Source organism: Paramacrobiotus metropolitanus, unplaced genomic scaffold, assembly GCF_019649055.1.
Source record: "Paramacrobiotus metropolitanus isolate TYO unplaced genomic scaffold, Prichtersi_v1.0 Parri_scaffold0000024, whole genome shotgun sequence".
Lineage (NCBI taxonomy): Eukaryota > Metazoa > Tardigrada > Eutardigrada > Parachela > Macrobiotidae > Paramacrobiotus > Paramacrobiotus metropolitanus.
Genome location: NW_026570244.1, coordinates 1,292,578 through 1,315,935, shown reverse-complemented (window position 1 = coordinate 1,315,935; position 23,358 = coordinate 1,292,578). Strand labels below are relative to the sequence as shown.

General features: G+C 49.5%; 7 protein-coding genes across 30 annotated transcripts in view; 5 read left to right on the top strand and 2 right to left on the bottom strand.

Annotated features, from left to right (window-relative positions):
• The first annotated feature begins 107 nt into the window (after window positions 1-107).
• LOC129587318 (uncharacterized monothiol glutaredoxin ycf64-like) lies at window positions 108-1,766 on the top strand. The gene is made up of 2 exons (XM_055481009.1): window positions 108-828; window positions 1,248-1,766. The coding sequence occupies exons 1-2, from the start codon at window positions 507-509 to the stop codon at window positions 1,448-1,450; spliced, it is 525 nt and encodes a 174-aa protein (XP_055336984.1). The 5' UTR covers window positions 108-506; the 3' UTR covers window positions 1,451-1,766.
• A 1,545-nt stretch (window positions 1,767-3,311) lies between these two features.
• LOC129587371 (uncharacterized) lies at window positions 3,312-4,473 on the top strand. 2 transcript variants are annotated; one of them, XM_055481086.1, is made up of 3 exons: window positions 3,312-3,532; window positions 3,843-4,071; window positions 4,333-4,473. In XM_055481086.1, exons 1-3 carry the CDS (start codon window positions 3,496-3,498, stop codon window positions 4,346-4,348), a joined length of 282 nt encoding a protein of 93 aa, XP_055337061.1. In that variant the 5' UTR covers window positions 3,312-3,495; the 3' UTR covers window positions 4,349-4,473. The 2 variants fall into 2 exon arrangements, with proteins under 2 accessions (XP_055337061.1, XP_055337060.1); XM_055481085.1 differs by having other exon boundaries at window positions 4,272-4,470.
• A 16-nt stretch (window positions 4,474-4,489) lies between these two features.
• On the top strand, window positions 4,490-6,104 carry LOC129587260 (coatomer subunit gamma-2-like). The gene is made up of 4 exons (XM_055480899.1): window positions 4,490-4,496; window positions 4,572-4,594; window positions 5,083-5,190; window positions 5,291-6,104. The coding sequence occupies exons 1-4, from the start codon at window positions 4,490-4,492 to the stop codon at window positions 5,588-5,590; spliced, it is 438 nt and encodes a 145-aa protein (XP_055336874.1). The 3' UTR covers window positions 5,591-6,104.
• Window positions 6,105-6,289: 185 nt separating this feature from the next.
• Window positions 6,290-9,814, bottom strand: LOC129587343 (uncharacterized). The gene is made up of 5 exons (XM_055481048.1): window positions 9,338-9,814; window positions 8,673-8,885; window positions 7,966-8,196; window positions 7,129-7,841; window positions 6,290-7,020 (listed from the first exon to the last, which is right to left on the bottom strand). Exons 1-5 carry the CDS (start codon window positions 9,530-9,532, stop codon window positions 6,534-6,536), a joined length of 1,839 nt encoding a protein of 612 aa, XP_055337023.1. The 5' UTR covers window positions 9,533-9,814; the 3' UTR covers window positions 6,290-6,533.
• A 207-nt stretch (window positions 9,815-10,021) lies between these two features.
• LOC129587274 (kelch-like protein 30) lies at window positions 10,022-14,334 on the top strand. Of its 10 annotated transcripts, none has more exons than XR_008690324.1 (5): window positions 10,022-10,401; window positions 10,674-11,680; window positions 12,606-13,210; window positions 13,301-13,361; window positions 13,681-14,334. XR_008690324.1 is itself a non-coding variant. In XM_055480935.1 (4 exons), the coding sequence occupies exons 2-4, from the start codon at window positions 10,908-10,910 to the stop codon at window positions 12,631-12,633; spliced, it is 366 nt and encodes a 121-aa protein (XP_055336910.1). In that variant the 5' UTR covers window positions 10,022-10,401; window positions 10,674-10,907; the 3' UTR covers window positions 12,634-14,334. The 10 variants fall into 9 exon arrangements, 2 of the variants coding, with proteins under 2 accessions (XP_055336910.1, XP_055336909.1); XR_008690323.1 differs by having other exon boundaries at window positions 13,289-13,361; XR_008690319.1 differs by having other exon boundaries at window positions 10,674-10,973; window positions 11,404-11,680; window positions 12,606-14,334.
• A 178-nt stretch (window positions 14,335-14,512) lies between these two features.
• Window positions 14,513-16,934, top strand: LOC129587275 (uncharacterized). Its single transcript, XM_055480936.1, has 4 exons — window positions 14,513-15,090; window positions 15,161-15,236; window positions 15,379-15,515; window positions 15,577-16,934. Exons 1-4 carry the CDS (start codon window positions 14,840-14,842, stop codon window positions 15,578-15,580), a joined length of 468 nt encoding a protein of 155 aa, XP_055336911.1. The 5' UTR covers window positions 14,513-14,839; the 3' UTR covers window positions 15,581-16,934.
• The window catches only part of LOC129587270 (uncharacterized), a 43,014-nt gene continuing 35,531 nt past the window's right edge, over window positions 15,876-23,358 (bottom strand). For 2 of the 14 annotated variants that reach the window (XR_008690315.1, XM_055480927.1), the window contains exons 4-8: window positions 21,683-21,899; window positions 20,136-20,653; window positions 19,720-19,825; window positions 17,317-18,048; window positions 16,776-17,184 (exon numbers count right to left, since the gene is read on the bottom strand). Coding sequence is in view for 7 of the 14 variants with exons in the window: in XM_055480927.1 (XP_055336902.1) it covers window positions 17,061-17,184; window positions 17,317-18,048; window positions 19,720-19,769 (906 nt within the window). In the remaining 7 variants the exon portion in view is untranslated. Of the gene's footprint in view, window positions 16,182-16,325; window positions 17,185-17,316; window positions 19,554-19,719; window positions 19,826-20,135; window positions 20,654-21,682; window positions 21,900-23,358 lie in introns of those variants that run through there. The other 12 variants (XR_008690313.1, XM_055480926.1, XR_008690310.1 and 9 more) reach the window with 11 other exon arrangements.

The window sequence follows — 23,358 nt, the reverse complement described above, 5'->3', positions numbered from 1 at the left end:
GGAGGTGTTCACTGGAAGCCAACGAGCGCACGCTGAGTCAACTGAACGATCACACAACGCAAAACTTCCGCTCAGCGTGAAATCAATGTAAGGACGCGCAGTGGGCGGGTGACAGCTGGCAGCGTCCTGCAATATTTTGGTCTGTTTTCATCTTTTCCACTTTTCCAGACAAATATTTCGTAGAAATTAAATTATTAAAGAGTAGTTTCTGCAGGCATTTTTTTCCGTGATCGTTTGGTAGAAAACGACGACAACAGGTTAATTGATCAGCAGTAAGGTGGAAATCTGGAACTAATCGCTGTGACAGTTGAACTGCGAGATTTTCCTGAGTCGTGCTTCTCGGTTGGCGGAGTCTGATTTGCGAGTGCGCCATTCAACGATTCGTTGAGCATTCCACTATTTGGGACAGCCACTGAAGAAGCCATTTGAAAGCCCTTTATTCTCAGCCGTTGTGCCCCGGGATAGAGGACCCGTGGAACGCTGTCGGTAGTGCGATATCATCGAGGATGTGGTCGGCGTTGCGGGGTGGCGTGGCGCGCGGAGCTTCATTCGGTTCGCTGCAGCTGCCTGTGCAGTTCGTGCCCATGACGGCGCACGCGACGGTGCTGGTGCAGCGTCGCCACGGCAGCACGACGGCGGTGGGGGAGCCGGGGGTGCAGGCGGAGATCGGGGAGCTGGTGAAGGCGCACAAGGTGGTGGTGTTCATGAAGGGCGTCAAGCAGCAGCCGCAGTGCGGCTTCAGCAAGACCGTCGTGCAGATCCTCGACATGCACGGCGTCCACGACTTCCACGATGTCAACGTCCTCGCTGACGATAAATTCCGCCAAGGTAACTCATTCACGCATTTGTGATTTGTTGGGGAATTTTCTCGTGCAAATAACCAACTGAAATTTTTTTCGGATGATCGTGTGTAATTATTTCTGTGAATAATTTACCGTTAAATCAAGAACGAGTACAAGTTTAACACATTAGGTAATTAAATGACGACCAAAATTTATTAAAATAATTGGGTAATCTATGAACTTGTTTCTACCAGGGTTTCGTGTAATAATCGGTTTATGTTGCGTTAAATAGTGGATAATTAACAGTCCACTTCACAGTTGTAGAAAATTATAATAACGTTTTTTTCTTCTTTTTTGGATTATTGGTAATGTATTTTTTAAATACGTATATGATCCCTTTGCGTGAGCGTGGAATGGCAGTTATACAAGCGTGGAAGTGTGATTGTGGTGTGTTGGTGGCTGCAGGCGTGAAGGACTTTAGCAAGTGGCCGACGATCCCGCAGGTGTTCATCGGCGGGGAGTTCGTGGGCGGGAGCGACATCCTGCTGCAGATGCACCGCAGCGGCGAGCTGATGGACACGCTGAAGAAGGCCGGCATCCACTCCACCATCCCCGATCCGCCCAAGACGGAGACGCCGGCCAAGGACAAGAAGACGGCCGCCGGATGAAACCAGCGACACAATTCAAGAGCTGCCCGCTGCGGGTGATACGCGGTCGATAGGGAAATTACTTCGTTAGTGCGGCTACTTTGTGCCGCTTTTGATAAGTGATGTGGTGCCGTGCTGTGTACGCCTTGTAACGTGTATTTAATTGCTGATGATTTTAGCCGTTATGTGAATCAGCTGCGATATGTGAATCACCTTCATGGTTTCTCTGTTACGCCCTTTTCTAATATGATTTTTGCTGTTTTGCATGTTGGCCTTCGTGAACTATTGCGAGATGAAGCGTAGAGGAGATTTTCCAGTAAAATGCGGATGAAAATGTTGCTGCTCCTTACTGCAGTTTACAGGGACTGTCAATCGCTAAAATTAATGTACTCATTCAATGTAGGGGAGCAGACGATACAGTCTACAGACTACAGATACATTCCAATCATTTCAACGGAAATTCAACAGACACTGTAACGTGACGGCGTCCATCAGGCGGCCATGAATCCTGATCGGGGTGAATCAGATGTACTTGGCGGGCAGGAGGCAGTAGACGAGGTCGTCCTCCTGCAGCGGCGTGTCCAGGGGCGGGAAGCTGGCCACGAAGCGGTTGTGCCGGCCCCACAGCTCCGCCTCGAAGCGCGACCGCCGCCACAGCGCCACACACAGCATGCCCAGCCAATCAGCCCACAAATTGTACTTAATTACGATGAAGCCGCGGAAGGGCCGCGAGCTCATGGCGATGGTGCGCAGGCGCACCGTCAGCTGCAGCTCCTTCTCCGCCGGCTCCGAATTCGCCAGGACGCCTGCCAAGAAAACATAGTTAGCCGGAAAGGTCACACACTTCCGGCGGGACACCGGCGCCGCACCGTCCAGCGGGCGGGTGTCCGCGTCGCCGTCCTCCGCGGTCCAGGAGTCGGGCGGCATCAGGCCGACGCCCTCGGCGATGACGTTGACCATGCCCTGCGATTCGCCGCCGAAGATGAGGTCGGTGAAGAGCCTGAGCAGCGAGGGATAGATGGGGCCACCCTGCCGTAGATCAGCAGGGAACGACTGGAAAGCGGCCCGTCGTTGAAGGGTTTCTGCTGCTTACTGTTACAGTATAGTTTGCACTTTGCAGACCTTAACTTTATGTTACACGGCCGACCGCAGCGTACTGCAGGACAGCGCACTTATTTTTCTCGAACACTTCCAAGCTGAACATTTCATTTCAAATGGAGGAAATTCGTAGACGATCCGGCGCTTGACGACAGTGCAACCGCTCGGCGTGTCAGCCTGATTCGATTCCTATTTTTTAAATTGCTGAAATTTCTCGTTTAGTTTCGTTTTGACTGCTATCACAGAAAAATAGCTTTCTTCGATCTATCTGCATCAGAAAACATGAGAATATATTATAAGAGACCATTCTTAGTTGTAAATGCATCGTTTGGAAGCAGCGGATGCATGACTGCAATTCTGCAAACCCGCGTGGAATAATACCGGTGTGAGTTTTACGTTTCCATTGCGAGTCAACATTGTTACCGCAAGCGGGCTGCGGTTATCATGCAGTTTACGTACGTAGTTGGGTGCGTTCCGCAAATCTGTATTTGGCAGCATCCATAAATTACGTCACGCGAAAATTGGATACCTCCCTCCCCCTGTGTCATTAATGCTAACAAACCGAGATCCCTTCCCCTGAGCGTTACGTAACAAAATTAGAACCCCTCCATCGATATAGCATGTTCACGTCATAATCGTAAGTTCGTAACAAATTTTTAAAGCCCCCCTCCCCTATGTAACAAACAGTAACGCTTTCAGGACTTCCCCCCTCCCACTACTTGCGTGACGTAATTTATCAATGGCGCCTTACGCACAAATTTAAACTGCAGCCGGGAACGAAGAGCCAGATTTGAAAATTGATACAAATTCGCAGGGAACTCATCTCGTGTTATCGGTTTTCTTCGTTTTGTTTACCGTTTTGTACGTATCGCATTACGACGTTTTGAGTTTTCGTGGTTTGAATTGGTTTGTCGATTCACAATTTTACATATCCGATCCACTCGCTAGTCCAAAGTACTTTTCGTAACATGGCGGAGAACGCGGTTATCCAGACATTCAAAGTTGGTAGGTTGAACCGAATGGCAGACGATATCGTGCTTACTGCTCAGTACTACAGGCCCGTCTCTGGCTTTTCGGAAAGAGTGGGCATCTGTTCTCCCCAAGGGAGAACAACGGCACCCTTTGCGCCAGTCCCGAAATTTCATATTTTTCTACGAGGAACGTGTACCTTCAATTGATAGACACGTACATGCGCGCGTTATCTTATCTCCAGCGCGCTCACTCCGCTTTCGCGCCTCCATGCATTCGCCGCGTATTCAGTCGCTTTTTCAGTTTCGAATACCCTTATTGTTTGACCAATGAAATTGTTTGACAGATCCCGAAAAAGCTAAAACTCTGTGGCCTCCGAAAGGTATCGAGCGCCATCAGCTGATCACCAGCGAGGATGCCATACGCCGCCTGGATCTCCCCAAGGAACTGAAGATCTATCTCCTCGGCGACAAGGTGGAATGCGATGTGCATCCAGCTGGCGGTGGATCGGCCCGAGTCCAGGTGCCTTTTGTTAAAGGCGGCGAGAAGGAAGCCGAGCTGCTGGCACATGTGGCGTAAGTAGTAAGTTCTGAAAATTAATGAAGATTTTTTCCATTCAGTTTTCACGTGAATGCCCCAGTTTAACCTGGCCCCGCCGGGCGGCTGCAAATGCGTCAAGCACCGGAAGTCCCTGAATTTTCTTAATTTAAAATTGTTAGCCTAGTTGGTTATCGGAGAACATGAATGGTATGGCTAAGATTGGTTTGTTGTGTAGAAATTACGAGAAGGGAGGCGTTACTCATGTGGCAGTAACGAATCCGTATTACACCTATAAGGACGTGCCGGAAATGACGAAATCCAAGCCCAGGCTGGAGGGCTGCCGACGTACGAGGAGACCTTCAAGAAGATCTCAGAGCTCGCCCCCCTCTGGCCGATCCTCAAGTCCTCGGCGCCGGTTCTGTTAGCGCATGAGAAGCGATCGATTAAAGTTAAATGACCAGTCGTCGACGACCAACCCGCTAGCCGCTGCAGCGGCTAGCGGGTTGGTCGTCGGCGACTGGTCTTTTAAATGCAGCCAACTGGAGTACAATATTGTCGGTAAGTGGTGTTACTTACGTGTTCAGTTTAAAAGATGGTTGTAATTATTATTATTTTTGTATTTTGTAATTACACTATTCTTGCTTCTCTTGTATTTTCATTCATAGTTTTATGTCTTTCCTAGTTGCTTTTTGTAAATAACGTTTTTTTTATCGGTTTTAATCCGTATTATTTTTCCTTCTCTCTTTTTCACCTGTAGTAAGTACTTGTTTGTTTTCTCGTCTTGTTTATTATTTATTTGCTTATTATTTTTTCATGTGAGAGTACCCGTTTACGGGCTTGGCTTTTCGAAAATAAATGAATCAATCAATCAATCAATGTAGTGTCTTTGTAGGGAATTTTATGCTCTAGAATCATTTGATTAATAATTTCAGTATTATTCTTAATAAAGTAAGAACTGGTAATCAAGTGCAAATAAACGACTGTTTTTATGTTTTTATAATTTCTTCCTCGCGGAAACTTTATACGCGCGAGTGTGCCTGTCGAAGGACTACGTGGCGGCCACCGGGGCCCTGGAGTGTTCCCTGCATTTCACGACGAAGGACAGTACCGAGGCGGACAAGGAAGGCTACCCGGATTTCTACAACCTGGAACCGGTGGAGATCACGATTCACGATGGTGCACTTCAAGTGGTCGGACAAGCTGTCCGACCACTTGAAGTACACCATCGTGACCAACTTCGCCACCGCGTGGAAGAGGCTGGGCGCCGGCAACCAGTGCACCTGCTCCTACAAACTGGAGCAGTTTGGACAGCTGCAGGAGGCCGTCAACAGCGTCGTCGACTTTTTCGGGATGCAGCGCGGCGACCGCTTGCCCGCCTGGAAGAGCGACCACGAATTGATCATTGGGGGGTCCTTCCGGGGTAATGTCGACGTACTGGTGCGCTGCGGACTGGAAGTCGCGGGGGACGGCGGGGTGGCCATGACGCTGGAGGTGCGCAGTGGAAGTGCGAGCGTCAGTAAGGCCATCATGAAGGCGACCATCAACGCCATTTAGTCCGGCCCTCCCTGAACTGGATTCGCCTGCTTTTCCTTTTGATTATTGTCTCATGTTCCCCTTGTTTTCATCCCCCGCCGCCTTGCACTGACGCTGAGCACCGCCTCGTCCCGCCTGACCAGTCCTCATCCTTGTCCAGTTGCCGAAACAGCCCCGCTTTCCTTTCTTCGCCCCTCCTTGTTCCAGCGCTCGCCCATGATCTCCCGCGGACGCTGTAATCATTTTTGTCGCTCTTTGTCATAATGACCGTCTTTTTTCTGTGAATGGGCATTGCCTGTCTGTTCGGCTAACCGTAATTCTTGTTTTGTTATCCGGTTGCTGTCCGGTTCGGCCGCGGCGCACTCCGCTGTTTAGTGTGTGGGACTGTGGTCGCCGGCGCAGCTTGGTTTTTTTGCGGCTGTATGATTGCGCTGAGTGTTTTGTATGGCATGTTGACCGGCCCGGCCTGGCTTGACGGGATTGTTGTCTCAGTGCAGAATCACTTGCCGTTGACTGTTTGAGTGATGGGCGTGTAACCGTGTGTTAATAACATGATGGGATTTGTTCACTTGTATTGCCGCTTGATGGGCGCTTAAAAATTAACAACGCGGGGGCTCCTGCGCCGGCTGCTGGGCTGCAGCGTTATCGCTACGCCCACTGCACGTCAAACAGCCGAGTACATACAAAAAGCGCACGATTGTCATGAATTTGTTCTCATGCTCCACTCAGCGTTCTGCCGCAATTCCTCAACACCCAAAACAAAATCCCCGAATTAATTGTAGCATCGCCATCACCATAATACACGCAATCGCACGCTGACAAACACTAATCAAAACATCAACAAAACTGCCGGAAAAATATTCCAAAAATTCATCAAGCCGGCAGTTGAATCGGCGACATACGGATACGTATACCCGCATACAGCAGGGAAAGGCGGAAGTAAAAGCACGCACAGACGAGGCTCCTACACCATCCCGAAGCCCATGGATTCGTCCAGATTGGCCAGGAGCGAACCCGGCTGCTCCGGTTCAACGAGGAAATTAAACGAGGGCGCGCGGAGAGGCGCCGGCGCGGCGCTCGTCTCCTTTTCGCGCTCCGGCGGACCGGGATCGTCGGCGAAGAGGCGGCGCCGGATGGTGGCCGTCGAGAAGGAGCGGCTGGGGTGGAGATGCCCGAGGGGACGCAGCGCCCCCCGCGCCAACTGGTACCCGGCGAAGTGGCGGCTAAAGTCCATGCGCGCCGGGATGGACACGTCCGTCTGCACGGCGGCGTCGCGGTGGGGAAGGGCGGAGGGCGGCGGCCGTTCGAGGGTGTAGGAGGGCATGCGCACCACGCCCAACATCAGCGCCTCCGCCTCGCTGTCCGAGTCTTCCTCGTCGCTCGACGGCGCGGGCCGGCGCTTGCTGTCCGGCGTCGGCGTCATCGGGTGCACCGCGTCGTCGTTGAAAAATCTGCAACAAGAAAGAAACAATTTTCATAGAAAAAAATCATGTCAACAATTTTAAAAAAGTCATTTACAGCGACTACATGATTGCGTCTGTGAGGAATATAAAATTTACCGGCGAATGTGGTCCTGCGCGTCCTCCTCGTCCGACTCGGACACCACGTGCTTGAGCAGTTCGGTGCGCAGGACGTCCTGGTGCGGAATGTCCACCGGCTGCAGCGCCGCCATGTGGTCGATGGACCAGGCGAAGCCGGCGTCCTCGTTGGAGCGGGCGCGCTGCTCCTGGTCGAGGAAGTCGGCCCACTTGCTGGCCATGGCCTGCGACAGGTCCAGCGGCTCGAAGGGGTTGTCGTGCTTCAGCGGCGTGCGCGGCGACAGGCCGCTCTCCTTCTTCAGCTCCGCCCGCAGCGCCAGCAGGTACGGCTCGGTGCGGTAGCGGCGCAGGCGGGTGCGGCGCATGACGCCCGAGGAGCTGCTGCTGGCCAGCGGCTGACTGCGCGGCATCTGGTTGGAGGACAAGGAGCGCAGCGGACTGCAGCAGCGGGAGGAAGAGGGCTGCGCGTGGCTGCAGCCGGCGGGGCTGTTCTCGTTGCAGGCGGACGGGAGGTGGGTCAGGGCGCGATGGGCGGTGTGGCGGAGGACGGGGCGGTCGGAGGCGCGGAAGAGGTGGAGGACGGAGAGCGCCGGCGTCAGTTCGCGGCCGCTGGCGTGCCGCAGGTTGACTAAGGCGTGCGCCGCCTCGTTGACCACCATCTCCGACTTGTGACGGAGGCACGACTCCAGGAAGTCAAAGTTGCTCGAATTGATCTGGCCTAAACCGGCCTCCTCCTGCAAATCAAGGTCTTTTCATTCTCCCTGTTGATTAACTCAACCACACTGCGTTTTTTACAAAGGAGTATTTCAATTACACGACTTCCGGTGAAATATCCAAGAGAGAAGAGTCGCGACTGACCTGGATGGTTTTGGCGACGACCTTGACGAGGAAGCAGACGGCCAGCGGGGACTTCAAGTAGCGGCCGGCGGTGAACTTGGCCAGCAATTTGTTGACGGCCAGTCTATCCCCCTTGCGGATGTTGTAGAGCAGAGCAAGGGCGTGGTACTGCACCATGGGGTTGTCGCTGTTCGTCGCCTCCTGCACCTCGTTCGCCCAGCGCTTCACCACCTCCGCGCTCTGCCCGCCGCGCTGTTTAAACACAAACAACACAGCTGCGTTACCATCGCTGTTTCTTCCGCAAAATACAGACTCTAGACAGCGACGACGCCTGGACGATAACCGATCAAGTAATAGTAAATAAACGCATAAGAATCTCTAAGAAACGGTAAATTCGTAATATGTAAATCAATAACTTCTGATCAAATCAATATCAATAAATTAAGAGTAAATCAATGTGTCAACCAATAAATCAATATCCAACCACACGCTAAATATCTGTAAGATATGGACTGATCAACCGCCCACAGCGCTATAAATTAATCTCTCTCAATAAAAAATATCTACATCAGCATTTCAATTAATGCAAAGTGGTGAAAAGCAAAACGGACGAATCGCCGATTAAGCGGTACCGGTCCGGTCCATCAAATACATATAAATGGGTTAAAAATTAATAACAAAATGGTTGAAAATATATTTGCGGTAGGCAGATGCCGTAGTTAATTTACCTGGCAGAAGTGGAGCGAAGCGAGCAAGGCGGCGCTGGCGACGTGGGGGCTCTTGTCGACGACGGCCTGCTTCATGTAGCGCTCGACGGACTGCAGCATGGACTGGTCGACGATCATGCATAAGGCGCGGATGGCCGCGGCGCGGTACGCCTCCTCTTTGCCAGTCATGTCCTTCATCAAACTGCTAGTCACGATGATCACGTCCTCAGCCACCTATTTAATCGACTCATTATTTTCGCAATGGAAATTAATCAGAACTACGCTTATCCAAACTAGTGACACACTAATAATGCACCTAACGATTCGACAGTAAAATAAATATAAGAAAATACAACCGACAGCGATAAGGACGCAGCTGAGAGAAAAATCCATGAAAAACTCGAAACTAAATAAAAATTGCAAACAAAAATTTCAGACAAATTAAAACAAAAAATCCAAACATTTCTCAGGATTAAAAACTCAACTACAAAAAATACCATATGTAAAAATGGGGAAAAGGGTTTTACTAGGAAGAAAAACAAGTTGGTTAGCAGTTAGCAGCGTGCACAGCGAGTACTCGGTTGCACGAACCAAGTACTTCCATCTTGAATATTTCAGCAAAAACAGCCACTCCCGAGGTTTCAGGATTTACCTATGGATTCAACTAGCACAAAACCACGACATACCTTGCAGAGTTCCTTGATGCAGAGGAAGACGAGTCGTCGCAAAGGAACGTCTTGTGACTGGAAGAGTTTGGTGATGGCGAAGAAGAAGTTGGTGGCCTCGCGCGCGGAAAGCGTCTCGCCCTGGTTGAGCATGTAGAGGATCTTGGTCAGCACCAGACTGCACTTGCGCACGTTCACCGGCGTCTCGTTGAACATGCGCGCCTCCTGCAGGGCCCTGCTGCGCTCCAGTCTGCAGCCTGCGCAGTTCAAACGGGTTCTCCCCAGGCAAACTGTAATCGCACCCGTTCTCCGTCAAACTACATTGCACCCACGCCATTGGCTCAACGAATTTCCCCCTTCGCATTCAGCTCACCGAAAAGTTTAAAGAAAAAAGGAAGGACAATCATTTACAGGAGATAGCTTCGTGCGATGGCTAGCAATGATGACAAAATGCCAATCTACACAGTCAACACAGACCATCCAAAATTCAAATACGTATCAATTTATCAAACGACTGAAACAGACTGCAGCAGGAGAGAACTTTGCTCTGATTGAGCGCTGCGCAGGGACCTGCCGCCGCGAGGCGGTTTGTTTAACAAGGCCAGTGGCCAGTGGCCACCGCATCATGTGGGCGACAAGCATACATTCTAAAGTGACTTCCGAACTTGCTCCGTTCCCGTTGTGATTTTGATGGTTTGTAACGTTTGTAACGGTTTGTTTATAAGTTTGTCATTTGCGTGAAATCTCTACTTTCTTTGGATTTGATTTGATGTGCCCACCGTAACACGTAGAATATGTGGAAATTTGGCGCAAATGCTGCTGGTGTTAAATGTTAATGAGTGTCCCGCGGGCGCCATGGAAGTCCTGCGCGAACTGCACGCTCTGCAGTCGACAGGGACCCTGTGCGTTGTGGTGCTGAAAGGCGGCGAGGGATCCGCGGCGGGCATTACCTGCCATCGCCTTATCCTCATGGCGCACAGTGCTTTCTTTCGGGCAGCGTTCAGTGGGCCGCAGCACTGGACAGAGTCAGCGCCGTCGGACGGTGTGTTCTCGCTGCCGCAGATCGACAGCTGCACACTGAAGGAGTGAGTGCTCTTCTGACGATCACTTGTTTCTGGAAGCAGTAATAATTTCCAGGGATTTGGTATCCATGTCAGTTGGCAATCAGCTAGGAGTGGGAGCAGCAACGGAGATTACTGTTGACTGTACAACTAGTAACCCAAAAAACTCTTCTTATGCGTCTGTACTCTTTGCGTACTGTACTGTACAGTTTGACAGTTGTGATGGTGCTGATTTTAAATGTACTCCATGAATTATGGACTAGCAGTCCATGATAATTATCCCACTGCAATTGCAGGCTGGTGCAGTATGCCTACACGCTGGAGCTGCGTCTCAACGGGGACAACGTGCAGTCCTTCCTGATTGCGGCGCAGTTTCTGCAGATGACGCGGGTGGAGCGCTTGTGCTGGGAGTACGCGGAGCAGCAGATGGCCACCGGCCTGTCCGACTGCCTGGCCCGGCTGGCCGTCCACGCTCTCGCTAAACCACACCACCACGGCACCACCCCCGTCTGGCCGCCGCCGCACTGGGCATGATTCGCCGCAACTTCCCACGCTGGGCGCCGAGCCAGGACTTTCTGGAAATGGACGCGCAGCAGGTGGGTGCGCACAGGCTGACTTGACTGACTGTCGGCTTCTGATGGAGGATAATGCAATAGCTGCACGATTGTGGACAGTACGAAGTACGTGTGGCCGTGATCACTCTGTGAGCGGAGAAGCGGCTCACGTAAAGCGACAAAATCTTTCAAAGGATTTCAACGTATTGCGCCGTGGTGCAGTGGTACTGCCTACGCGGATCTTACGACGTAGCCGGGGTTCGATTCCCCCATCGGCGCCTTTTTCAGCCGTTTCTCGGTTTCCCTCGGATTGCGCCCTGCTTAGAACTCGTTTGGTTGGCTGGCGCTTCACTTTATTCAGCGTCAGGCGCCAGCGATCAATTAGTACAGCACCACAGTGGAACGAATAAGGGCGTCTCACACTGAGCAGTTGGCATGCATATTTGCATTACGGGCTGGCGAATGTTTGCAGTTGATGGCTGTGATGGCGTCGGATGACGTGGAGGTGTGCATTGAGGACGAGCTGCTGGAGGCGCTGCTGCGCTGGCTGGATCACGACAGTCCCGCTCGCTTGGAGCACCTGCCCGCCCTTCTGCAGATTGTCCGTGCCGCCTTTCTCAGCGATCAGGCCCGCCAGGAAAACTCCCAAGCCCTCGCCAGCAGCGCTGCAGTGCCCCCGGGGCTGGGCCAGGGCGCCAGCCAGTTACCCGCCGGGAACTTGCTCAACTCGGCAGCACGCCCGTCCTACGGTGAGACTTCCCAGCCGCGCTGCTTCATTAAGGGAAATGGCCCGGTACGTGGTGTCAAAAATGGGACACATACACTAAAACTTTCGCTTGCGCGCACTCCGAATCACTTTTTTGTATTACTTCAGTCATTCTAAAGCTAAATGATTTGTGTACATTGTTCTGAAAACCGTTTGCGCGCGCAGCATCCGGTGGCCGAGATATGGCGAAATAAAATGGGCGAAAAGTGTAAACGCATTGTTGTGTACCAAAAGTCTGGTTATTACCCAGATCTTTTTGAAACTTTGCTGCAAAACACACACAGCCACGATCGAAAGTGAACCAATTTGAGGTTCATATCATTTTCCCATAATTTCAAAATGAATTTTAAAATTTTTGAAATTCATTTTAAAATCGGAAAAAAATGCTATCAACCTGAAATTGGTTCACTTTCGACTTCATGGCTATGTGTCTTTTACTGCACAGTTTCAAGAAGATCGGGTGATAACCAGACTTTTGGTACACAACAATGCAAATTTAGTACGGCAAATTTAATTTCTCCAAGTTTAGTACGGCATATCTCGGCAACTGGATGTTGCGCGCGCAAACGGTTTTCAGAACAATGTATACAAATTATTTAGCTTTAGAATGATGTAAAGTATTACGAAAAAGTGATTCGGAGTGCGCGAAAGCGAAAGTTTTAGTGTACAAGTATGTGTCGCATTTTTGACGCTATGTACCGGGTCATTTTCCTTAAGTGGCCCCTTGTCAGTCTTGTGCATGATTTGTTTCCAAGCTTGGGAATTAAGTACAAGCGGAAAGTTCCTTTGTTGAATGATATGTATTACCGCGCGTATGCATTGTACGCCAGTTTGTAGATAACGGAAATAGGTATAATAAAGCTTTGCTGTTGATGAAATAACGGCTGTTTTGTTGATTTGATTATCAGCGCAGGAAGTGATCCTTTGCTGGGCTAGTGGCAAGTACCGCGGCAGCGTGAACGCTTTCTGACCCTCGACAACGGCCGTGTGGCGCCTGAATCGTCTGCCCGTGCCCACGCCCAAAGACTGCCAGCACGTCGTGCTGTTGGACGCCAGCACGATCATGCTTGTCCACAGCGCTGGCCGCCATCGACTCCAGCGAGACCGTGGCTACCTGGGCCTGCGAGACAATGGCGCGAGGTGGCCCCCATGCTGACGCAGCGCGGGGAAGAAAGCCTGGCCGCGCTGAACGGTCGTGTTTATGCCGCTGGGGACTACTCTCTGCTGGTTGCAGAAGGCGACCCGCTGACGTCCGTGGAGGCCTACGATCCCCTCTGCAATGCCTGGAGCGCCGTGGCCCCCCTCCCTCTGGGTCTGTCCGGCGCGGTGATGGTGGCCTGTGGCGGTCGGTTGTTTCTGTTTGGCGGTGGTAGCCCGGAAGAGCGTGGCTGTTCTTTCTCGTACGACCCCGCAACCGACACCTGGACCAAACTGCACGACATGCCGACCAGACACTGGTCCTTCGACCCTCCTGTTGCCTGCGCAGCTCCCAACGGGTTGATCTTTGTTCTGGGTGCGCACTGCGGAATTCGTAACTAGTGACAAGTACAACAGAATAGCCAAATGGTCTCTTGTAGAAATTGTGGTTTAGGTACTTCTGGAGGATCTGTTTTGGGTGCGCGTCGATGCGTATGACTGCGCCAGCGATCGGTGGATGCGAAAGGGTCAGTGTGATACCATCCTTTCCAGTGCTGATTGGCGTACTGCCGGTCCGTCGATGCGTGACGGTGGATGTTGTATTGTATTGAACGAACGGCATAATCTGGTATTATGTCCGCTCGGGACAGCAGCAAACGACCAAATAAACACTAGACATGGCAACCATAACGGGCAACAACAATACCGCTGCTACGGCACATGAGCCATAGGCCATTTTCCATTTCACGAGATACTCGTACAGCCTTTGTACGAGTACTTACACAGTTACACTACAGATGTACATGTACCGCTGGGTGCTGTTCTGTATCGCTGGGTGCTTTACAGCTAACCTGACCAGAAGCCGCACTTCTCCCGGTCTCGCATGCGTGGGTGGGGAAGTGTATGTCATTGGTGGGGATGAAGAAGGAGTGGGGCGGCAGCGGGCCAGCAGCATCGAAGTGTACGACGAAGAGACGGACAGCTGGTCGCTGATGGCGTGTCGACTGCCCAAGACCGGCCCGTATGCCGACTGCCGGCCCTTGTCATCTGGCGGTGTCGTGATGAAGTTGAAACGCCCCGCGGTGATGTGACGCAGGAGAGCGGCTAGGCCGTCATTGCCGCGTGGCAGTTAACAATGATCTCATCTCCCTGGCCTGGGGGAATTGCGTTGGGATGTTTTAATTTTTCTGAAAGATAGTTCTTACGGTCGGCTGTAAACTGTGAAATTTAGTTCCTGCACAATGGTTCATACAGACTGATACAGTATTTAGGAAGCACATACAGTGCGCTGAGCTGGTTTCTGTACAAAGTTGGACAAAAAGGTGTGAAACGGTGTAAATCACGTGGCATAACGATCAGCGACATACTTCGACACGACGTGATATTCAAACTTTAAAGTAGTCGTACGTGTACGAGTATTATACATAAGATAATTATAACGTTTAAATTTCTATCATTTTAAGTAGTACTACGCGAATGCACTTTTTGTTACATTGATGGCCTTTGCCCAATAAAAACCCTTTAGATAATTATATTATCAGCTGTTAACGTGGCCGTTCACGTGGCCGGGGGCCAAGGTGGGTGGCTTGTGGGCGATTCATTCGACAATGGGTACCGCATCGGGTGGGCGACATGTACATTCTAAAATGATTAATAATCATTTTAGAATGTACAGTCTATTCCATTATTTTCAACAAATTGATACTGTACAGTGATTTTCAGTTTTTGCTGAATATTGTGCATTCTCTTGTTCTTGTACAAAAGTTGACGGGTGAAGTCGTTGGGTTTCTCCTGTTTGTGTTGTGGGCAGTTAAAGAAGAACTGAGAAACATGTTAATCCATGGTGTTTTACACGATGTGATCTTCGTTTCGTGTGTCAAGTATTGACTGCTGTTAGCCAAGTCCTCTGTGCAGACTTGCTGATTTGAATTGGCCTGCTTCATGCTTGGTACGAGTGGCTGTGGTGTGGAATTGTGGATTGGACTTTAGTGATTCCGGCCAGCAAATGAGCCACCAACAGCAGAACGGGGAAACGAGCGACTCTGTACAAATGAGCCGGAGCCCGCTGTCGCGGCCTGCGGAAAGGCAGAGCAGCGCTGACAGTCAGTCGCGGCTGACAGCGACAGCCACGGCGTTGGCAGGCATAAGCATGATTCCCGCGGGCGAGGGCCCGCTGTCGCTGGTGGACCGCGCGCTGCACAGCCTGGCCACGGCTAGTGGCGCGCAGCAGATCACGGCGGGCGGCGCCACGGGGTGGTAGGCCACGCGACAGACGCCGTGTAGCTGCTGGTTAACGTTTACTTTAAATCTGACCTGTTCTATGCAGGCTGTCCGGCTACCTCTTTAACAAATTCGGCCGACCGGTGATTTATAACATGGGCAGCAGTCTCATCGTCGTCCTCGTAAGTCACTGCCATTTGATGCTGATGTAATAATGCAGTGCAGAAACTGTTGCACCAACGGGCAACGATGTGCCATAACAACAGTGATTAGGCATACTGTATTTGTCTTTGGTTGAATGTCACAAAGTGACTTTGTGTTTAGTTCGCGGAGCATCTGGGCTACCTGACGGTGGACTGGAGCAAGTTCCGGCGCGACTACCACGGAGCGCCGGCCGCGGTCTGGCGCAGCTGGACGCGCAGCAGGCGGCGCGCCGCGGCGGCCGGCCCTGGCTGGAGAAGGTACTTATTTGAGCTGTTGAATGTGCGGAATGCACCGACGCAACATGTTTGTTGGGCGCAGATGAAGGTGCTGGCGCGGACCAGTCCCTAGTCCCTACCTCAGCGGCGGATTCATCGGCGGCATCCTGCTGGGACTGGCCTCCTAAATGATGACGCTCGGCGATACCAGTATAATCTCTGGTTAGCCCGTGACTTGCGCTTGTGATCCGGCTGCTCACTGCTCGACTATGGATCCTTTCCCTTGACCTGTGCAGCCTCAACTGGCAAATGATTTCTGCGGCCCAACGTGTGCCTCTCTACTTTGCCGTGTCTTCTTGTCATTACATAGAGCGTTATGCTGCATAAGATAAGCTGCGGATGTACGCGCTGCTTCTTTACACAACTTATTCCTGAGCCATGACCCACATATATTGCAGTAAAGAGTACTGCGTCTACTGACAGCAATAAGTGTTGACATTTAGGGCAAATCATTGCCGAGTTAACAGAAAATGCAATAAATGCGAATTACAGATACACATTATCCATCTTTTTTTTCCCGTGGCTGGCCCGAATATGCTGTCCAGAGCGGCCATCGTCACCGGGCTGTGATGCATCGCCGGCACCGGCCACTCCACATCCGCTTGCTCCAGCTCGTACTGCAGCACCAGGTGCCAGGCAGGCAGTCTGCTGCAATGCAACCATCGGCATTACAGCCATTAAATTTTATTTAATTTGTTTTTGAATTGTTGTTATTTGTTTTTATAATTGTGTTCAAGTTTTTCACTGGCAGCAGTTTCATTGCATCAGTGAGTCGATTGTGCAACTCCTTACTATCAGTTTGCTTGTTAAGTAGAACGCTGAAAACATCAAACCCACACCGCCATCAAACACATCCAACTCGTCTTCGTCACCGCCCAATAGCGCCGTGCGTCCTCCGCCGGCAGCGCGCGCCAAAACTCCAGCTGCCCAGCATGAGCTGTACGCTAACGCACATGCCGGCGCCAAGACCAACTCCAGGGCCCGCATCACCACGCTCAGAGTGGCGGTACTATCCCGGGAGCTGTTCAGGCGGAGGTCCCCCAGGCGGACGTCCACCCGGCGGCGTGGAGTAGAGACAGTCACTTGCTAACGGCTGACGCCAACAAAAGTGTCCAAAACGAGACAGCTGCTTGGCATGAAATGAAAGTTGAGTTGTACGAAACGGTATCAAGGCGTGCATTTCATTCGAGGCTCCATCGTCGACACGTTGAATTATTTCTGAGGCAATAATAATTTCTCAGACCATCATATAAGCTTTAATCGCATTATGTACCATGGCGAGCTTCGCTCAATAAAAATCACTCAAATAAAGAATTTGTCCCAATTAACATGAGATGGGACTGTACACAAAACACTCATAGCATTGCACACAAAACACTCAGACCATCATAATTGTGGAAAAATGGTATGGGAATTCCGGACCAAGGATGTTACATATTAATACAATCCCGCCAAACCGGCCATGTACTGCTAAACTTGATACAAGCCGAAGAAACCAGAAAATGAAGTACTCTGTACAGATTCACATCACTGTACAAAAGCCTCGCTGATGGCCAACAAGGCCATCGTGCTCAGCTGACCGATCTCCAGCTGCCTGAGGTCAACATTGTCCCAGTGGAGTGGTGTCCCATCCGATTGAAATCCACTGAATCTGCAGTACACAGCATGAATTCCTCAATTTTTTGTGGCGCTGTATTACTTCACAAACGATTAGGTCAATGTCACGACGCGAGCGCCGCAGCCAGTGTAACTACTAACGGTATCGCACCACGGCAGAACTTACACAGACAACAAGTGGCGTATGCGCTGCCATTCATCAGGGTAACTGAGGGTGTCCAGCCAGCGAGCGTGAATCGCCTGCACCTTCTTGTAAACATCGGCGCCGGCGGCCGGGAACGCGGCATCGATGGCGCGCATGAAGTGGCTCATTGCGGCCTCCCAACCGTCCACGCAGGGCAGCATGACCCGGCGCAGCGTGACCTCCGTGGTATTAAGAGTAAATAAACTTCCCTGCCCGTCTCTCATCAGGACGTTGAGTGGGATTACCAGCTGCTTCTCCGCCGCGGGGAGCGGGACTAGGTCTTCTACCTCGTGAAGCACATTCGAGATAGGATGGCAAAAGAGACGGGATAATGTGTAGTTGTGCAGGATCAGGGTTCGACAGAGGTCTTTGAAGGGTTCAATGAGCCGCATGATGCCGTGTTTCAGCAACGAACTCGTTTCATCGTATACCCAACCACCAAAGTCAAAGCGGCCATGTTTTAGGACCACTAGGGGCAGCTGGAGATGTGTAAGGCCCAGCCAGACCGGAATAAAGAAAGTGTGCTCTTTGAAGTTGAGATCAGTTATGGTGAGACTCTTGGTTTCTGAATTGACTGCACGATGCAGCAACAGTGCCACATTGTAACAATTGTCGAGTAGACAATTCGTGGAGACACAACCTTTGAAGCTGATTATGACATGCTCGTCGAGTGTCCCAGGAGCGCTGGATATCGCGTGCCACAACCAGCACACGCTAAATAAATTACACGGGCTTTAACCTCGAAGATCGCAAACAAATAAATGAAACATAACAAATGAATATTTACGTCTAGCTAGATACTTACAGCCAGAAGCAACGTCTGACTGTGACCACTAAAAGTATCATGTTGAGTATTCAGTCTGATCGTCTCAGACTTTGACCGGATCTGACCACAAACTCCGACTAACAAACAAACCCTAAGAAAGTTAAGATAACATGAGAAACCTAATAACATAAGAAGGCTAATACATTACAAAGCCTAAGATAATTTAAGAAAGCCTTAGAGCAGAAAAGTAGTAAAACATGTGTCCTACCTTGATCACAGAAGCTGAAAATAATTGTGTAAATGTCATACCTAAGTTTGCTACCAGTAAACCTTTCTGCAAAAAATGAGATTTTTTTTAATTTGGAGGGCCTGTGTTTGCCCTGGTTAGGCTTTGTAGGTTTCTGAAGTTATTCTCAGGTCAGCTTTTGGATATAACCGTCGATAAGCTCCAAGGGGGTAGTGGATGAGTCGGAGCAGTGAGAAAAAATAAACACTGGCCAGCTGGCTACTAGTCAAGAACGAATTAACAAAATAATATCCCAGTGGCTTTCATTACTGTCCAGTGGCAATCAGACATGCCAGGTTGCCTGATTCGATCTAATAGTCGAATTTCATATTTTGCCAACAGGTATTAGTAAATATCCTCCAAAACCAAAAGCCGATAGTCGTTATCCCAAGAGAAAATTATTTCTTAAAACGGCTGACCTTTCTTTGTTGTCCGAAAGCGTTCAAAGATTCTTAGTGGAACCATACTACCCACAAGGCTCACAATTTACCTCTTAAAAAATTCGAAGACCACGGTAAAAATATGTGAAATCAGCGAGAGTGATTAAAATTAAAATAATAAACCAATCGTTTCCCCACGAAATGCGCCCCAGCCCCTGAAAAACACGGCCTTTCTCACGTTCTGACCAACGATCATAGACCACAAGAAACGCGGAGGGGAAGTCGTTTCTTGTAGTCAAATACCACGGGCCCGTATAATGAGGGCCGAAATGAACTGCCGCTGATGTGAATGGCGCCGAAGTGAAAACAGCCAAAGTGATCGTTAGCCAGAAAAGAAGAGCTGACATCCGGCGGCCTACATATAGTTCTACAGATACGCATTTTGGCGGTGCCCTCTTCGCTATCAGAGTAGAGAATTACAGCCAAAATGCAGAACTCCAACGGCGGACACATCCTTAATTATATTTCTGCCACCTCTTGTCAGTGGCTGTCACTGGTACAGAACTGAATAAAATATAACTGAAATATGTGCTGCAGTTGTTAACTTGAAAATAACTCATAACGTGTGTAAGCGAAACAGCACTGCGCAACAGAAAGGATTAAATTTACAACAAAACACTTCTTCAATGCTTTCATGATAAGGAATCGTGCCCAGAACACAGTGGGTGGTACGAGCACAAAATTTAATGCTGTGAGCAGATGATCCAATATTTTAAGTAGTGTTGTGCTGGCCCGCCCCTCGTGCTCTGGCTGGGCAGACTCAACCTTAATTTTAAGGAAAGCCGATTTTAATGGCCGTTGCCCATTTACTGGAAGCTTGGGTGGTGATCTTAGGGGTAATGTAAGCAAACTGTAGGGCACGGTGGGCACCAACAACTAACTACGTAACTAACCGTTTGATCCGCATTCGAGCTTGAAGGTCCAGATTAGCCAATATTTCCATCAAAATGTTATGCGAAACACTGCAGATACTGGTTTCCGGAATAATAACCTCAGATTCTACAACATAATGATCGTGTAGTCCGATTGAGCCAGACGGCTCGGCTCGTACAGACTGAGCCGATTCTGAGCGAGATTTCTCATACAAATTTTGTACACTGTGTAATAATAGTAATACGTATCACGTTTCGACTTTGGGTAATGTTTGCAGCTGCTACCAGAGCGATGAGCGCTGCCAAAGTGTCTCCACTTTCCACTTACATTATTATTAATTAAGTGATTTTAATATAACATTATGTAATAATATTACAAGATAATGCTATATTATAAGTGCCAATTGCGTTTGCTAGTACTATAAGTTTTTGATTACCCGCTTTACCGCAAAACGTTGCAGCTGCCTCATTAACATTTCACAAATCCCTCCGTTGTCGGGGCAGTTCGGGCATCCTACAAGTAGTCCACGATGCCGTGCCTTGAAGTGTTTATCCAAGAGTGCATGCAAAGCAAATTTAGTTCTTTCGTGCTCCGTGATGGTGTCCATACTATGCGTTATGACAAGGAAAGTACACGACTCCGGTCCAACGGCCAGGTGAAAGCGACAACCGTCCGACAGCGACGTTGCGGGATTCCAACGGTCGTACTGATAGCTGCGGCGAAACAATGCGATGATGCGATATACATCGGCGGCTTCCTGCAGAACCCGGTCCGTTTTTGAAATAGGGATAATGTACTTCCTGTACGTCAACAGGTTGCTTTTATCTTGGATGGGCATTTCATCAGATGGCAGCTGTTCCACTATCTGACAGCGGTCCACCACTTCAATTAAGCTAGAAGAGGTGCGGTCTGCTGCGTCAGAAATCTCCAGGCTCACGTAACAAAAGCGACACACTATCAAAACCAACATTCGATGAACGGGATAGAAAGCCGGTCTTGGCCTGTCTACCCGGCCTTCCCGTACGCTGGCTACAAGCCTATAGTCGCTATAGACACGAATCTCTCGAACCAATCCCGAAATTAAGGAACAGCGAAGCGAGAGTTTTAGTGATTTTTATTCTTGCATAGTTGCATATGTCGATCGTACGATAGCACTCTAGCACTGTCAGACTTTTGACAGCCGCAGGAGGGATCCAATGGTGCACGTGTCTGGGCATAAAAAATCGACTGTAATTTAAAAAATTTCGAAGCGGTTTATCATTCAAAAATCCGGGAAACAGAAGATTTAAAATAAATAAATTAGCCGTGCACACAGTCAACGCCCGTACTGAAACCCCGTGCATTCAGCCAACACCCGTGCGGACACCAAAAGGTCACCCTTGCACCCAGCCATAATGTAATACTAAAGCGCGGCGAACCTGAACGAATACAATAATCAGTAATCAATAATGCCGAGTTGACTATGTATATTTATAAATCCCAGGCAACGGCAATTGTAACAGTGGCAACTGGCAACAGCCGTCTCTGGTGATGGCTGAATTCACGGTAGAAAAGCTAGTGGGCAATGGGCATAGCATAAGATAATGGACGGTAATGACTAGTACTCTATGTGAGCATAGCCAAAATGCTGTCTGAAGTTCCTTCGGCTACAGTAATCCAAGGTCGATATACATACATACATATGCCGTGTGACGATTCTCCTCGACCGGGCATGCACCAAATCAGCAACTGCGTAACTACATTCACGGGGTTCCAAAGATTCTAGCGTGCTTTACCGGGGCGAAATGAGCCCAGCCGTTCGCCGGTCATTTTCTTCGATGCATAGTGTATAACATGTTACGGATCTATAGATACTGTACCACGTACCTAATTATGGTACTACCCGTGGCACCCGCCGCACCCCTGGACGCTAATATTGCTATTGTCCAGTTTAATATTGCCCACCCTTCAAATCACATTGTCAAGCTGCCTTATAGAACTCACTTTTGACACACTCCAGCAAAGTGGCCGGGCGAAAGCGAAACGGTCCGTCCATCTCGTCGCGTAGCGCCACCCATACTGGCGTATTCTTCCACACGGTCCGTGGCTTGTTGTCGAAAATTAGCGGCAAAGGGTATATGAAGCAGGATTGAATCCAGCATGCACTCTTTTTCGTGGAATCGAATTCAATGAACGCATAGTTCTCGTCCGATGTGAGATCCTGCAACAAATTAACACGGCTACGCGCTTAGTCTCCGACCCTATTTAGGGGTGAAACACCCACTCCCATCCCGGAGTGAAAAAAACGAACACATGGCGTACCCAGAGCTGGACTCTATATAGGCTTCAGGCTTGTAATACAAGCCTTGTAAAGCGCGGAGATTTCGCTAAAAGGAGCGAAGCTACATATGTATTTGTATTTTTAAGGTGTCGTTTCAGTTTTTGCCCTTTTCCCCAGTTTACCGCTTTTCATATCAGATTCCATTCTTGTACCGAAAGTAGGACGTCATAATTACGTACATTAGAAGACTTAAAGTAGCACAATTCATGCATTTCCAGTACCAGCACAGAATGCAAAAATTCTGGCACTTTATGCTAGTACTTAATCTTATTTGTCATGTACTCCGTATACCGGCGCAAGAATACTCCCACACTATGAGTTTTGGCTACACGCGATAATATTTTCGCGCTGCTGTTTATGGCAATAATCAATATATTTCGAGATTTTTTTCAGTTCTAGGGTTGTTAATAGTTCTTTATAATTATCGCATCAGTCAATTTTTAATTTGCAGCTAGTCAGTCAATGCGCAGCCTTAAGGAAACCGGTATGTACGTATTCCCAACCAGGCATTCCCCTCCGCCAGTGCATCATCTGCCGCTAGGCCCGCTACTAAATAATTATTATTTTTATTGGTCACAGAAGGTTTTCTTCGTGAGTTTCTTACCTGTGGAGGAGGTGCGATTATATCTAAAACCTACTGCCGTAAATCTTCGTCCCGGCGCAATTTGCGCTCTGAAGTCCGAACCTGCTTCCCCAGCAGGTCATACGCATACGCAAAAGTGTGCTTATACAAACCAGTTGTTCAAAACAAACGCAGAATGCGTTAATACTCGGATCTTATAATTTCCTTGATAACAGCGGTGACCGGTCATAATAATACACCATAGAACGCTCACAATTTCCATAATATCATGCGCCATCATCGCTTGTGGAATGTTGTGGCTGTTCGACGGCATACAACGCAGTGGCTGTAATGGTTCGTGCTCGTCTGCCGCTCGATAAAACTTAATTAATTAATTAATTAGATTTTAATTAAGCAGATCCATAAATTACGTACGCAGGTTCTTCGAAAATTTGACCTCTACCCTGATACCCGGGTTCGCACTCCCTGCTCAGCCTATGGAGGTGCCACATTTTTTACCCCTCTCCTCCCCCGGTTCGCTGCGCACGTAATTTATGGATCCCCCCTTTAAATATTAGGCATTTAAATTACGAAATGGCTTCGCGCGAGAGCCTCCGCGCTATGAGTATTGACTACGCGCGAGAGTTTTTCCCGCGCAAAAAAATACTAACAAAAAGTTTGAATCTGTGTATTTATTACGACACGGCAACTAATAATTACGGGAAGGCCACCTTTTAGTGAAAGAAATACAAAATCTGACCGTACCGGCGTTTTACA